Genomic DNA, 12947 nt, shown 5'->3' with positions numbered 1-12947 from the left:
TTACCCAAGAATAACACTCAATTTCTCCCCACAATTCCTCTCCCAAACCTCCCTCGCCACCCTCCCAGCAGCCTTCCGATACGCGATACCACCCCTCCGCTCAATCCACAAAACATTATAAAACCGGTAATCCTCCCCCTTACGCCCCCACGGCGATGCTGCTCGCGAGTGAGCTGTCTCTACCGCCGCCGCACGCCTAGGCCTAAACGTCAACGGCGCCGTCTCGGAACCTGTACCATCCTCATCATCCGAAGGCGGGTCTCGCACAAAACTGTGCTCCATGCGTGGGTAATCGGCCGACTTCAACAGGTCGACGCGTTCTTCATACGACGAAAATGTCTCATCCCACCCCATGAATCCCAACGATATGGCCATCAGCTCTATCTCCTGGCCGGGTCTGATCTCGGTGTCGTCGTCCATGATTCGTAACAGCCCGGCAGGCTGGCCGTCGGCATCAGCAAGGGAGACGACTCGACATAATTCTTCTCCTTTCGGTCCGCCGTGGAACTTGTCGAGGGACGTGAATGTCACGTGGAGCAAAGATATACGGGACTCCTCGCGCTTCACTTGGGCTGACGACTTTCGGCTGAGAATTGACTGGATCTTGAAACATCCCGTCGTTGCTTCACAGTGGAGGTACGGCCAGTTTTGGGGGTGGGCCGTGGGCTTCCTTCCTTGGTTCACCATCGGGATGGGATGACAGAACAGCTTGCTAGGATCTGAAATGTGGGTGAACGTGTAGAATAGATTAGGGTCGAGCTTGGGCGAGCGCGTGTCACAGTATGTCCATGTGCTATTCCTGGGAGGAGGGTACCTGATGTCGTGGCGTGACCAACCCGGAGGGGTATCCCAGTCGCCCCAGTCCAGGAAGCGTCTGCAATAGTCTTCCAGAATCCTTGGCTCGGGCAGTTTCCTTTCGAGGCGCAGGTCCTCCGACAAAACTGACCACGTCACAACTGGTTTAGTCCGCATTTGTGGACGTAGCCACTCCAGAGAGCGCACATGCAAGCTCTCCGGATCGACAACAACGTGCCAGCCGCACCATGACCAAGATGGGAGGTTGGTTTTGGGCATGTCCGCATCCTCGGATCTCCCTTGCGTCCAGACTCTTCGTTTGCCCCTGCTGAATGGCTGCCACAGTAGTGCGGCATCCAGAAACAGAACAGGTAGACCACCAACGAACCCACCAGGAAAGGTGTGTGAGAGTTCGTTGATGATTCCCATAAAGGCTGACAGGACATCCTGCGCATATGTCAGGTCACGGCCGCTGTAGAGGCAGACAAGCTCTCTGTAAAGTCTAAAGTCGGCGAAGGCGGTCGATGGCACCGTAACCGCCATCTCATGGTTATCAATCTGTTTCTGAGAGTATGCGTCATATCCCTCGCCTGCTTCCTTCCGAGGGCCAGGGCTCTCATAGCTCCATAAAGAGTTCCGACAGTCCCAAAATACATCCCCGTTCACGAAGATGATGGAGCGTCGCGAAAGAACCTGTTCCTGGAATGTCCACCCTCGCGTAGCCCATTTGGACTTTAGGAGCTTATCGTAGAGATACCTGTGGAAGAGGGAAACCCCCATGGGTGAACGATGCCGCCGGTCGAGATTGACATACAAGCCTGGCGAAGCAGCAGCGATGATGGTGAAGTAAGCTCCGGAGTAGATGTTGTCCATGTTCTCGATCTCGCTTCGTTTCATCCTCCCATCTTGCACGATACACAGACGATCAACCCACAGGTATCTTTCCCCTAGCTGCTTGACAAGATCGATGGCGTCGCTGATAACTTCGGGGAGGAAGCCCTGCTTCATACCATCAAGGAAGCCGCTCTTTTGGAACTGACGTAGGTTGCCGGTCCACAGCTCGAGGGTGAGCTTCTCACTCTCAATCGTCGACCAGACGTAGCTGAGAGCCACGTAGCGGGAGGCTGTGCTGCCAGGCACGATACAACCATTCCGTAGGTCAAGAACCCATGACGGGATTTCGTGAGGTTGGCGATGCTGATTCGGCGTCGGTGGGCAATCGGTGTGCAGGCGGTCGCAATTGTGGATCCAGTGACGGATGTTGCGAAAGTCTGACGATGGTAAAGACATGGCTGTCTAGGGTAGTGCAATGGTGGAGACTTCCATCATGGAAGATCTTAGCTTTTAAAGTAAAATGGGCAGGAAAGAGGTACCCGAAGAAACACTTTGGTAGATGCCTAACCCCGCAGCTTACTCTTGAGAGATCTATGGTCAGGGTCAGTTTCGTATCCACCCAAGGGCCTAAAATCTTACGTATATCTTGCTGATATTATCGTCTGCCTTCTCACCTGAAATCCTATCTACAGTCTTATTTGAATAGCCCTGACTTTGATAATCCAAGTCAGCAAAGTTAATTACCCCATTACAAAGAAAATAAGCCCCACATATACCCGAGTCATGTTTCACCCACGACAACCCTGCACTTATCCCCTCACCCATACCATTCCTGCATTATTCCATCCCTGCACATTCTATCCCATCTTCCCATGCACAAATTATCAGCTCATAGTCCTAGTAATAACCGGCACACCGTCCCTTCCTGCTGCCTCTCCTTCCTCGTCACTACCTCCCAACTCAGTGATATCATCACAAACCCCGAAAACAGTCTTGTGCTCAAATTCCAAGAACCCACTCAGCACCACAACCTCATCCCTGTACACCATCGCAACCGACGACCCTTTGCTCACAACCTTTGCCATTGGGCCCTGCCCATCTGCCGTTTGCCAGACAGACGGGATGAAGAAGTGTCTTGTGTATGATTTGGAAGATGGCAAGTTCTTGAGAGAGATCGAGCAGACCCAGCCGCGACCTGAGATGAAGTACAGAGTGGATTTATGCAAGCCGAGTATTGATTTGATCGGGGAGAGGAGTTTGCGGGTGACGAGGGACACCTCAACACTGGGGGCTGGGCTGACGGGAGATATCTTGGAGAGGTCAAGGGTCAGAAAGCCTGTCTCTGGGACCGAGGAGAGTTTCGAAGAGGTGGTTGGCATGTCAATTGTTTGGTAGATTGTGGAAAGACCTGGTCGTGAGAGCCAATCGTCGGAGAGGATAAAGTCATGGCTGTGAGATAGTTCGGGTGGGGGGTGAATAATTATGCCAATTGGCGGACTCTGCCGTTCAAGCGTCTTCCAGAGGAATACGTGGAGCATGTCGTGGTCAAACAGCAGCAGTCGGTCAGAGTCGGTGGGATGGGCGAGCCATCGGGCAGGGCCCATGGAGTTTGTTGTTTGAATAACGGTGGGCTCTTGTTTTGGCTCGCCTTCAACGGTGGAAATGGTGTGCATCTCCTCTCCTGACTGGGTCGATACCAGGAATGACGTCCCATCGGGACTGATGAGAGCCTGCAAGACATGATCCGACGCTCGAAAGTCAAGGATATGCTCGAACTGCGAGCTTTGCTGCCCAAGTTCTTGTTTGAGCTTCTCCACTGGACTTGTTGACTTTGAAGAAGATGATAACCTCGGAAGAGTAATCCTTGTTGCAATGCATCTTCGCGAAGCATCAACACTGAACAAAACTTTCGACTGCGCATGCCACTCGAGATGCCGGATTTCAACCATGCGTGCATGGAATTGAAACTCCGCGCATACCTTTCCAGTGGTAATATCGTGCAGTGTAATAGCGCCCTCTTCACGGCCACAAAAGACAAAATTTGAGTCTCCAGCCTGAGCCATCACAGTTATCTCGTTGCTCCCCTCAAACGTTCGCGTGCAGACTAAGTTGGAAGAGGTCGAGGTGAAGTAGTCGTCGGTGACATCACTCGAGCCGTCATCCGTTAGGTTCTTCTTGATGAGAACTGACGGCTCCCAAACGTTGCAGGTATTTCCCCTCAAGTCAAAGAACCTAAGGCTATTGGAAGCGAAGACAATACCCATGATTCTTTCGTCCATCGATTCGATTCGACACAACTGCCTCAACCCGTCGAATGCGAAGAGAGTGATAACACACTCGCTATCTCCAGCAGCCAAGGTTTGCCCGTCGGGAGAAGCCGCCAGTGTGTGGGCATTGAGATGGTGCGTGCTTTTTTGCTGAAGCGTCCATGGATCAAAGGTGACTAGATCTCCGTCCTGGTATGCAACTGCCATCAAGCTCTGCTCAACATTCGGATTGAATGCAACATCCAACACCTGGGACGGTAGGCCTTGACCATCTTCATACCCCTCCTTCTCAAATGCTTCCATCCCGTCTTCGTTGTCGTAATAAGACACTTGAAGGTGTGAGCTGCGGTAGGCGACAGCAGCGATTCCCAGCGATGGGCATATCTTGACCAACATGGGATTAGTCTTCTTCTGGTTGTTAGGTTTGTACCTTTCTCCACCTTCGCCATCAGACTCCGAATCCGAGGAGGAAGAGCTAGAGCCGTCTTCGTTGGTTAGTGCTAGGCAGTCTAGACGAGCGCCGCCCTTGGACCTGTATACATAGACCTCTCCACTTCTCAGTGGCACATAAATCTTGGAGTCGTCTGGGCTGAACTCAATACTGAGTGGTTGCTCGGGCATGTTGACACTCCAGAGCAGAGTCTGTCTCGGACCCCAAACCTTTACCGTCTTGAGGCCAGCAGTAACCAGGATACCCGTCAAGTGGCCGTTTGCCAGTTTGCGGACAGGCTCACCATGTCTGAAAGTGTTGAGAAGCTCGAAAGTACTTTGACGATACACCTTGACCACTCCGTCTCCAAGGCCGACGGCAAAGAATTGATCACCGCAAGCAATGGACATGACTCTAGTGGCAAACGAAAGAGAGCTCAGCCGCTCGTCCCAGTCGGTATTGAAATTGCATATGACCTTCTGCCTGAACTGCGTTCTAGCAAATTTCCAGTGAATGATGCTGGAAGTTGGACAAAGCAATGGGACGAGAGAATAGATGCATGAAGGAGTGTTGACAAGATTCGGGCCGTAGATGGCTGACAGCCTCAGTAGATCTTCGACAAATCGTGAAACAAGTTGGTAATCAGAGTCGATGGGCGAGCAGGTGGCTACCTGCTTCTTGAGGTACGCCTTCAGGTTCTGTATCGTTCGCATGATGAGTGCCAAACGGCCCGTTTTCGCAATGCGCTCAATCCACGTCAAGATGTTGGACGAGAAAAAGGATCCGAGAAGTGGCAGCAACTCCAGTGTCTCCTCCGAAGGCGAGCAATGTGCGAGGTGGTAACTGAAGTTGGCACATGCATACTCGTCGAAGGCCGTGTCGTTGGCGCCAGCGCTGTTGTTTTTGAACGAAGGCACACGGCGAGTCCGAGGGGGGTTGAAATTGCGCCCGTTGAGGTGGGTAAGGCAAAGTTCTGCTATACGAGCGTGAGACCCGGCACGAGGTATGTAGTAGTCCGATTGCTCGCCAGTAAGAAACTCCTTGACTGTCTGATGCATGACTTGGACGTAGTTGTTGTCGACAGTAATCATGTTGCCACATATCTGGGCAAATCTGTCCGACGTCCTAAGCGTCTGGTTAATATCCAGCCTGACTGCTTCTCTCAGTTCATCGGTTGTCAGGGGCTTGCGAGCACAAACCACCCAGGTGAGAATGCACTGTGCCAGCTCCGCATTTGGAGACTCAATAATGTTCTTCAGAATGTCGTTGTACATTCCACTCATCTCCTTTGGGACTTGGTCCAGGGTATTTCTCATCGCTTCGATGCTGTGAGCGTCATCTAGACGCGTCATAATAAGGGAAGCCCATAGAAATATCCCATTTGACTTTTCGATGATCTCCGCTACCAGGTCGCTCTCATCTTGATCTTGTTCATGGAAGTCTTCGATGATGGTGGGCGAAAGCCTCGCCCTTACGAAGGCCTCGATATCTCTCAATGACGCTGCTTGGCCAGTGTGTATCTCGCTTCTTAGCACTCGCTCCTGATTCAGCAACCTTTCCACATGACCGTTGGGCCGGCTGGTAATGAGGATTCTCAGTGGGACTGTCGGCTCGATTCTCGCAAGCATCGCGACCAAGGTCGCCAGCAGTCGTGATTGACACTCGTCCAAAGCATCAATCACCCAGTACTGTGGTTGAGAAAATGCCATTTTGAAGATCCGCCCAAGGAAAATGTTGTTCCACACCATAACATGATCGCTGTGACAATCAACCACTTCTCCCTCCTCTATCATGGACAGGAATGTGTGTCGGACCTGGAAGTTGGACTCGGCCATCTGAAGAGCCAGTGATAGGAGGAGCTGGGTCAGACTGGGCTTTTCGTTGTTCTTGAAGAAGAAGTAGGCACAGTCGAGGTTGAAGGATTCGAGGTATTTGATAACATGTGTAGAAGCCACAGATTTTCCAGATCCCGGTGGGCCATTGAGCCACAAGAATCGAGGAGTGGCTTTGGTGGGACCGGCTGTGATGGCTTTGACGGTAGGATTGGCGTCCATGAGGTCGCACTCCAGCCATTCAAGGAATGATGGGTGGGAGGTTAACCATTCGCAGGATCCTTGGTGCAGTCTGTCGTAGACCCGCATAAAGTCGCCATCTGGACGTTCTGCAATATCAAATGTGCTGGCTATTTGTTTGATCTGAGTCCTGTGGTTGTCAAACTTGTCGGAGATATCTGCTTTTGTCAGCTGCTATCATAATTCAAACTACAAGAGTATGTACTTACACTCCTTTTCAATCTCTTCGATTGTTGTGTTGAAGCAACGAAGGAGAATGTTGTAATTCGGGTCCTCGGTCGAGTCAAACTTGACCAGACGACGATGGTCGGCTTGTAGATACTGAGTGTGCTCCCCGGGTAGCCCTAGCAGGTGTTAGTTGCCAGGTCATTTGTTTGGCAGCAGAGCAACATACCCATCACAGCAGACTCTTTTTCTACCACCACAACATTGGTTGGCCCTGCAGCGGTAGGAATACCTTCGAAGAATGACCACAGTCCAACATCGCTACACACATGTCTAAATTCGTCATTGATAGCCTGGGTTGTCAGCATCGGCATGCCGAGAATACTAGCGGACTTCAAGCTCACCTGTAATGTCCCTGATCCTGGGATGAGCTCCTTGACAAAGGCCTTGGATCCAGAGCCGAGCGACATTGCAATAAATGTTGAGACAAAGGAACTGGAATCAGCGCCTCTGTGGGGAGTTCCCAAGAAGTAAAGACTGTGAATCCTGCCGGCAATTTCGGCGTAAATCGGGTCTCTTCTAGCTAGGAGATATGCCTTCTTAACAACAAGACCACCCATACTATGAGCAACCAGGACGATAGGCGTCTGTGTCTATGTCAGCTCCAGGTTTCGATGTCAAAAGTCTAGGTAGAAGCGACTTACATTTCCATTCTTCTTAAGATGTGGCGCGTTGTACAAATCTGCCAATAAAGCTTGTCCGAAATCGTGGATGGTCAGGGAGCTTTGCTGTGATTTTGACCAGTCCGAGTCATATCCGAAACTGTGGATGCGAACGTGCTTGAATCCCGCCTCTGATGGCAACCACTCTTTGGGCCAGAATGTTGTCGGGTCTGATGAGGCGCTCCATGATCTCTTTGAGCCACCGTTCAGTCCGTGGACCTGTAGTATATATTAGTAAGGGCTGTAGATAAGAGTTAGGAGCTGCTCACAAATACGAAATCAACCCGCGGCTCCGATGGGTCATGCAGTAATGTCAGCCCCAGTGCCCCTTTCGAATTCTCTGGAGACGGTGTGTTGGACCGCGCTCCTGGAGATGATGCTCTTCTCAAGCTTTGCAATCTACCCCGAAATCTACTTGGCGACGGTAATCGGTCCTTGTCTCCCGGTCCGGGGAGATTGGGCACACCCAGGCGATCTCTGTCTTCGGTACTCCATGTTGAGGATGCTTGCCAGGTTTGAGCCTGGTATATGTCAGTCAACGTTGTGTACCCATGAGAACACCAGTCACTTACATGAGACGCGAACATTGTTGTAGTTTTGTCTTTCCTGTTGTCTGTTGAGCTGCAGAAGGGTAACCTGTGATATTAATGAGCAAGGTAATATTGAGTGGTGTATGTCATGAGTGATCAGCCGCTTTCACTAAGATCACCACAGTATCACGAATATCATGTGCAAGATCAGAATTGGCATTGAAACAAAGTTTTGATAGAGGAGAAAAAAGGACGACAGGTGGGAACCATCACGTCAAGAGTCTAGACCCAGCCTCCACATCGCCCATCGGGACACCCAAAGCCCCGAGACAACCGATCCATTGTCAGCAGCTTCATTGGTATAGACGGCCGAGAGAAGGCGAGCTTGGTGTTTCCCGCGTTCGAGGCCATTCGGTGAGCACAGTCTGAGGTGGTCCCTTTCTGGTCAATTGGGCTAGCGAGTCCATCTATCAGCGAGTAAAAGCAAGAATGTGGGGGACAAGGCAAGGGGCATTGCTGGATATGTGCTTCACGATGGACTGTTTGAAACGGTCTTTGGGTCTCAGACTGGGTTTGGCGTGCAGTTGTGCCCATCGGGTATTGAAGGGCCTGCGCCGCTTGCTGGTGGCAGTGATCTTTTGGGGTTTGGCCTGTAAACTTGGCCTGCAGGTAGAACAGTGTGGGGGACCTCAGGAGGATAACCCGGAAGACGCATGGACAAGAGATTTCCAGATCATGGCTGAATTTTTATTTTTATTTTCGAGGAAACATCGCGCACAAAATGGCAGACAAGAAGCGGAGTTAGCCATCAATTTACTCGAAAGAAAAAGAAGGCGCAAACTCGCCCCCAAAGAATGACCATTGGCAGGTGCCCCGCGGTCCCGTCACCATTGCTTTCTTGTCTACCAAATTCCCGAAATAAATTCTTTACAAATACTGAATCTTCGCCAACTCTTGCGCCTATCTTTGTTTTTCTCGCACAGTATTCAATGTTGGTGATCTGCTTAGCCAACATGTGAAACGCCGGCAGGTGACCATTGGACCAAGTTGGGGGGCCGAAACAACGACCAGCAATTGGCCGTCATCCAAACATACCTGCACCACATCCCCCGACGGCCCAACCCGCAAACCCTTGCTAACCTCATCCGAGCACATCTTGAGCAATTATTGTGGGCCATGATAGCATCCACGGCTCCCAAATGGTCGCCTTGTTCGGTCAAGCATCAACATGGGTTGGTGCTCTTCCCCCTCACCGGGAATGAGGCGCGTGTCCAGTTTCCGAGCGAGCTATGACTAAAAGACAGATGACCCCTCACAGTCTAGACCACGGTTTGTCTGCTTTCATTCTGTCTCTTGTTTACTGTTGATATCCCTTGGTTGTAGATCGGATCATCACAAGTTGAATCTTGAACGCAATGGCTACTGATGTGAGAAACGTGGAGGAGAAGCTGGATGAGAACCTTCTTGCCGGTATGTTGTCCCTTATTCAAATTACACCACTCACTATGAGTACTAACATCACCAGCCCTCCCTGAGGGTGGCAAGGTGGTCTCTGTGACCCCGTCTGGGATGAGTGACTATTGCAACACCTTTCGGATCGAGGTCTCCATGCCGGATGGAAGCAGTCAGGTGTTTTTTGAGAAGGTTGCTAACCCAGAAACATGTACTGTGTATCAATGACTGACTGACAATCGTACAGGAAGCTTCTGGCAAAGAGGGCCTAGAACTGATGGAATCCGCCTGGACCTCCGAAAACACCACCTACGAGTTTATTCCAGAGCACGTGCCCCGCCCGGTCAAAAAGGGCTCCTACAAATTTCGTCCAGACAGGCACTTCTTCCTGGCTGAATTCATCGAGATGATCGAGGACGATATTCCCCGTCCCGAGTCCTACATGACAGCCATTGCGGCTTTGCACTCCCGCAGCATGGGCAAGTCCCCCAACGGCAAGTTTGGGTTTCCCGTCAACACCAGATTTGGCAACCTGGAGCAGGACAACAGCTGGACGGGCACTTGGGAGGAATACTGGACACGACAAATGAAGGACTTTCTCCAGCGTGAAGATGCCGCCCATGATGGGGAGCACCATGCTGAGCTAGAGAGACTACGGCCTTTGTTCTTCGAAAAGGTTCTTCCTCGGTTTCTGCGACCCTTGGAGAGCGATGGACGTTCAGTAACGCCTTGTCTTATTCACGCTGACCTCTGGCCTGGCAACGTCAAGTATCAGACTGATGGCGAGACGGTCTGTGTCTACGATGCCTGTGCCATGTGGGGGCATAACGAAGTTGATTTGGGTGTTTTTCGCAACCCACGGTACCCACTCGGCAAACCGTATCTGAAGGAGTACTGGAAGCACGTACCTATTTCGGAACCCGAGGAGGATGTTGACAGCAGGAATACCCTCTACATGCTGAGGAACCAGATTTTGCTGTCAACCTTGTATCCGCACGATCACAAGCTCCGCGAGATGTGAGTAAAGAGATCCATCGCAGTCTATCCATGATGTGCTAACGATTTCTCAGCGTCGTGAGCAATATGAAGCTGCTGGTAGACAAAGTCGAGGCCGAGGAAGCTGCTAAGAGTGGTCCTCAGACTTCTACTTACCAATCTCGTCTCTGAGCTGATGTAGCGTGTCAATGGGCAGTAGAGAGAGGTCGTGTGGAAGCTAATAGTGCTGACTAGGAGTAAGGGTGCATATCTTTGATCAAGGCAACTCCACATTTTGTCTAGGGTGGAGTATTTTGAACATTTACTTCAGGTTCAACAATACATAATGAACGTAATGTTCCGTTGCCCAGAAATGCCATCTCTCCTCAAATCCCCGCATCAGAACAAGTTTGGTCACAAGGAACATGCCACCAACTGAGCCCTCGGGCCGGGTATCGGCAGCAGGGACCGTATCCGTGACATTACTGCACCTCATGCATACCGGAACCCTTTTGTGTATGCAAGTCCCCGGCTCCCCGGCGCAGCGTTGGGTGTTGTGATTCGCAAGTCACCCGGAACAACTGCGCCGCCCCGGATGACGGCCACCGCTTGAGGCCGCATACCGGACCAACTGCACTTTTTGTCTGGTAATAATAGGAGGAGGTGCCAACAAAAGCAGGCCTGTTTCTTTCTTGGGAAGCAGAAGTGCATATCTTGGTTTGTTGTTGCACCTGGGTGGTTGACACTTCTGGTTTCAACATTGTCGACGTTCAACAACACAGGAAGATGGCATCACTAGGCACCTCAGTCCTCAAACCACCTCTCACCTCCTCCACCCCCGCCTCCAGCCGTCCCGGCACCAGCAGCGCAAACTCCTCCGCCCCAGAACTCACCACCACCATCACGATCCTCCCCTCCAAGCCCGACTTTCCCCCGTTTGATCCCAAACCACCCATGCAAAATGACTTCAACCCCAATCTTGAACCCCCACCCCCGTATTCCATCTTTTCTCCCCGTCAAAAACTCGTAGTTACCCTCCTCGTCTCTTTCGCTGCCATGTTCTCCACGCTCTCCTCGTTCATTTACTACCCCGCTCTTGTCCCTTTGTCGGAATCGTTTGGGGTTTCGCTGGGGTTGATCCAACTGACAATTACCTCCTATCTCATCATGGCCGGCATAGCGCCGGCATTCATGGGCGACATGGCTGACCAGAGTGGACGAAGGCCGGTGTATATGCTCATGTTCAGTCTCATGATATCAGCCAACGTCGGGATCTCGGTTGTGGAAAGGTGGGAGGGGTTGTTGGTTTTGAGGATGGTGCAGAGTGCGGGAGGGAGTGGGCTTTACGGGGGCGGGTACGGGGTTATTGCTGATGTTGCGGTCGCGGAGGAGAGGGGGGGGTTGGTGGGGGTTTTGCTGTTGATGACCGATGTTGCTACCAGTCTCGGGCCGGTGGTTGGGGGTGGGTTGACCCAGGGGTTGGGGTGGAGGTGGATTTTCTGGTTTTTGGTTATCCTAACTGGATCGTGGTTCATTGTGATTTTGATATTCTTGCCGGAGACGCAGAGGGGGCTGGTGGGTGATGGATCAAGGAGGGTGGAAGGGTGGGTTTATCAGAGCTTTTGGAGTGTGTTTTACTTCAAGAAGAGGAAGGGGAAGAAAGGCACGGAAGCGGTGGTTGTTGGGGAGAAGATGGAGAGGGAGGGGGAAGAGGAGAGGAAGTTTAGGTTTCCGAATCCGCTGGCTTGTTTGCCGGTGCTGGCGGATAGGGGGTCGTTGGTGGTGATTTTGATTACGGCGATCAACTATGCTGTCAAGGCGGCGCTGCAGACGAGTTTGGATGCTCAGGCCACGGAAATTTATGGATTGAGTTATCTGCAGGCCGGACTGGTGTATTTACCTAGTGGGGTTGGTGGTGGGTTTGGGAGCTTTTTTGCTGGTGAGTTACTTCTTTATTTGGTCAGGGGAGGGGCGCGGGCTAACGTGATAACAGGAAGATTTGTCGACTGGAATTACAAGAGGACGGTCAAAAGAGGTGGAGATGAAGATTTTGACAAGAACTCTCCCGGCTTTCCTCTCGAAAAGACCAGATTAGAGGGCGTCTACACACTTCATGCCATCACTGTTTTGGGGATCATAGGATATGGTCTAGCGTTGAAGTTCAGGGCAGTAAGTTGTCTGTTCGTTTGTTGTCTGCATTCTTCTGAGAACTGACAATTTCCTTATAGCACCTTGCCGTGACGCTTCTTATGCAACTCTTGACCGGCACCTCAACCGCCGCAACCTTTGTGGTACGTTTCCCAGAGTTTTCCCTCCTACCTGGTACTGATCGTAATGTTGTACAGCTGTGTGGGACCCTCCTGACAGATCTCAACATGAACAGATCTGCCACCGCCCAGGCAGCCAGTAATCTGGTCAGATGTCTCTTTGCGGGCGGTGCTGTCGCCGTCTTGCAGCCGATGGTTGAACATGTTGGGCCGGCGGCATGCTTTGGCATCTACGCTGGCATTGTGTTTCTGTGTTTCCCGCTCGCTTGGATCGTGCAGAGGTTTGGGGTCGCGTGGAGGGTGGCTAATTCCAACAAGCAGGAGTAAGTAAAGGAAACGGTTCCAAAATTACCTATATAAAGCTTAGTTCGAGAGACGTTTTGGACAGCGCCATGATGAGAAAGGGGGTGTTGGAATGCCAAGCCCCGCTGAGTCATT

General features: G+C 51.5%; 4 protein-coding genes across 4 annotated transcripts; 2 read left to right on the top strand and 2 right to left on the bottom strand.

Annotated features, from left to right (window-relative positions):
- Positions 1–2085, bottom strand: QC763_309610 (uncharacterized protein; the record flags this gene model as incomplete). Its single annotated transcript, XM_062911415.1, has 1 exon — positions 1–2085. The coding sequence occupies one exon, from the start codon at positions 2083–2085 to the stop codon at positions 1–3; it is 2085 nt and encodes a 694-aa protein (XP_062767442.1).
- A 168-nt stretch (positions 2086–2253) lies between these two features.
- On the bottom strand, positions 2254–8563 carry QC763_309600 (uncharacterized protein). The gene is made up of 6 exons (XM_062911414.1): positions 7858–8563; positions 7555–7806; positions 7268–7504; positions 6793–7210; positions 6608–6742; positions 2254–6556 (listed from the first exon to the last, which is right to left on the bottom strand). Exons 1-6 carry the CDS (start codon positions 7870–7872, stop codon positions 2514–2516), a joined length of 5100 nt encoding a protein of 1699 aa, XP_062767441.1. The 5' UTR covers positions 7873–8563; the 3' UTR covers positions 2254–2513.
- A 15-nt stretch (positions 8564–8578) lies between these two features.
- On the top strand, positions 8579–10645 carry QC763_309590 (uncharacterized protein). Its single transcript, XM_062911413.1, has 4 exons — positions 8579–9285; positions 9341–9459; positions 9515–10284; positions 10338–10645. Exons 1-4 carry the CDS (start codon positions 9231–9233, stop codon positions 10432–10434), a joined length of 1041 nt encoding a protein of 346 aa, XP_062767440.1. The 5' UTR covers positions 8579–9230; the 3' UTR covers positions 10435–10645.
- A 221-nt stretch (positions 10646–10866) lies between these two features.
- QC763_309580 (uncharacterized protein) lies at positions 10867–12883 on the top strand. The gene is made up of 4 exons (XM_062911412.1): positions 10867–12181; positions 12236–12411; positions 12471–12533; positions 12588–12883. The coding sequence occupies exons 1-4, from the start codon at positions 11029–11031 to the stop codon at positions 12834–12836; spliced, it is 1641 nt and encodes a 546-aa protein (XP_062767439.1). The 5' UTR covers positions 10867–11028; the 3' UTR covers positions 12837–12883.
- Positions 12884–12947: the final 64 nt, after the last annotated feature.

This window comes from Podospora pseudopauciseta, chromosome 3 (assembly GCF_035222475.1).
Source record: "Podospora pseudopauciseta strain CBS 411.78 chromosome 3, whole genome shotgun sequence".
In the NCBI taxonomy this organism is placed as follows: domain Eukaryota; kingdom Fungi; phylum Ascomycota; class Sordariomycetes; order Sordariales; family Podosporaceae; genus Podospora; species Podospora pseudopauciseta.
The sequence above is the reverse complement of the archived record's forward strand: the minus strand, read 5'-3'. Positions and strand labels throughout refer to the sequence as shown.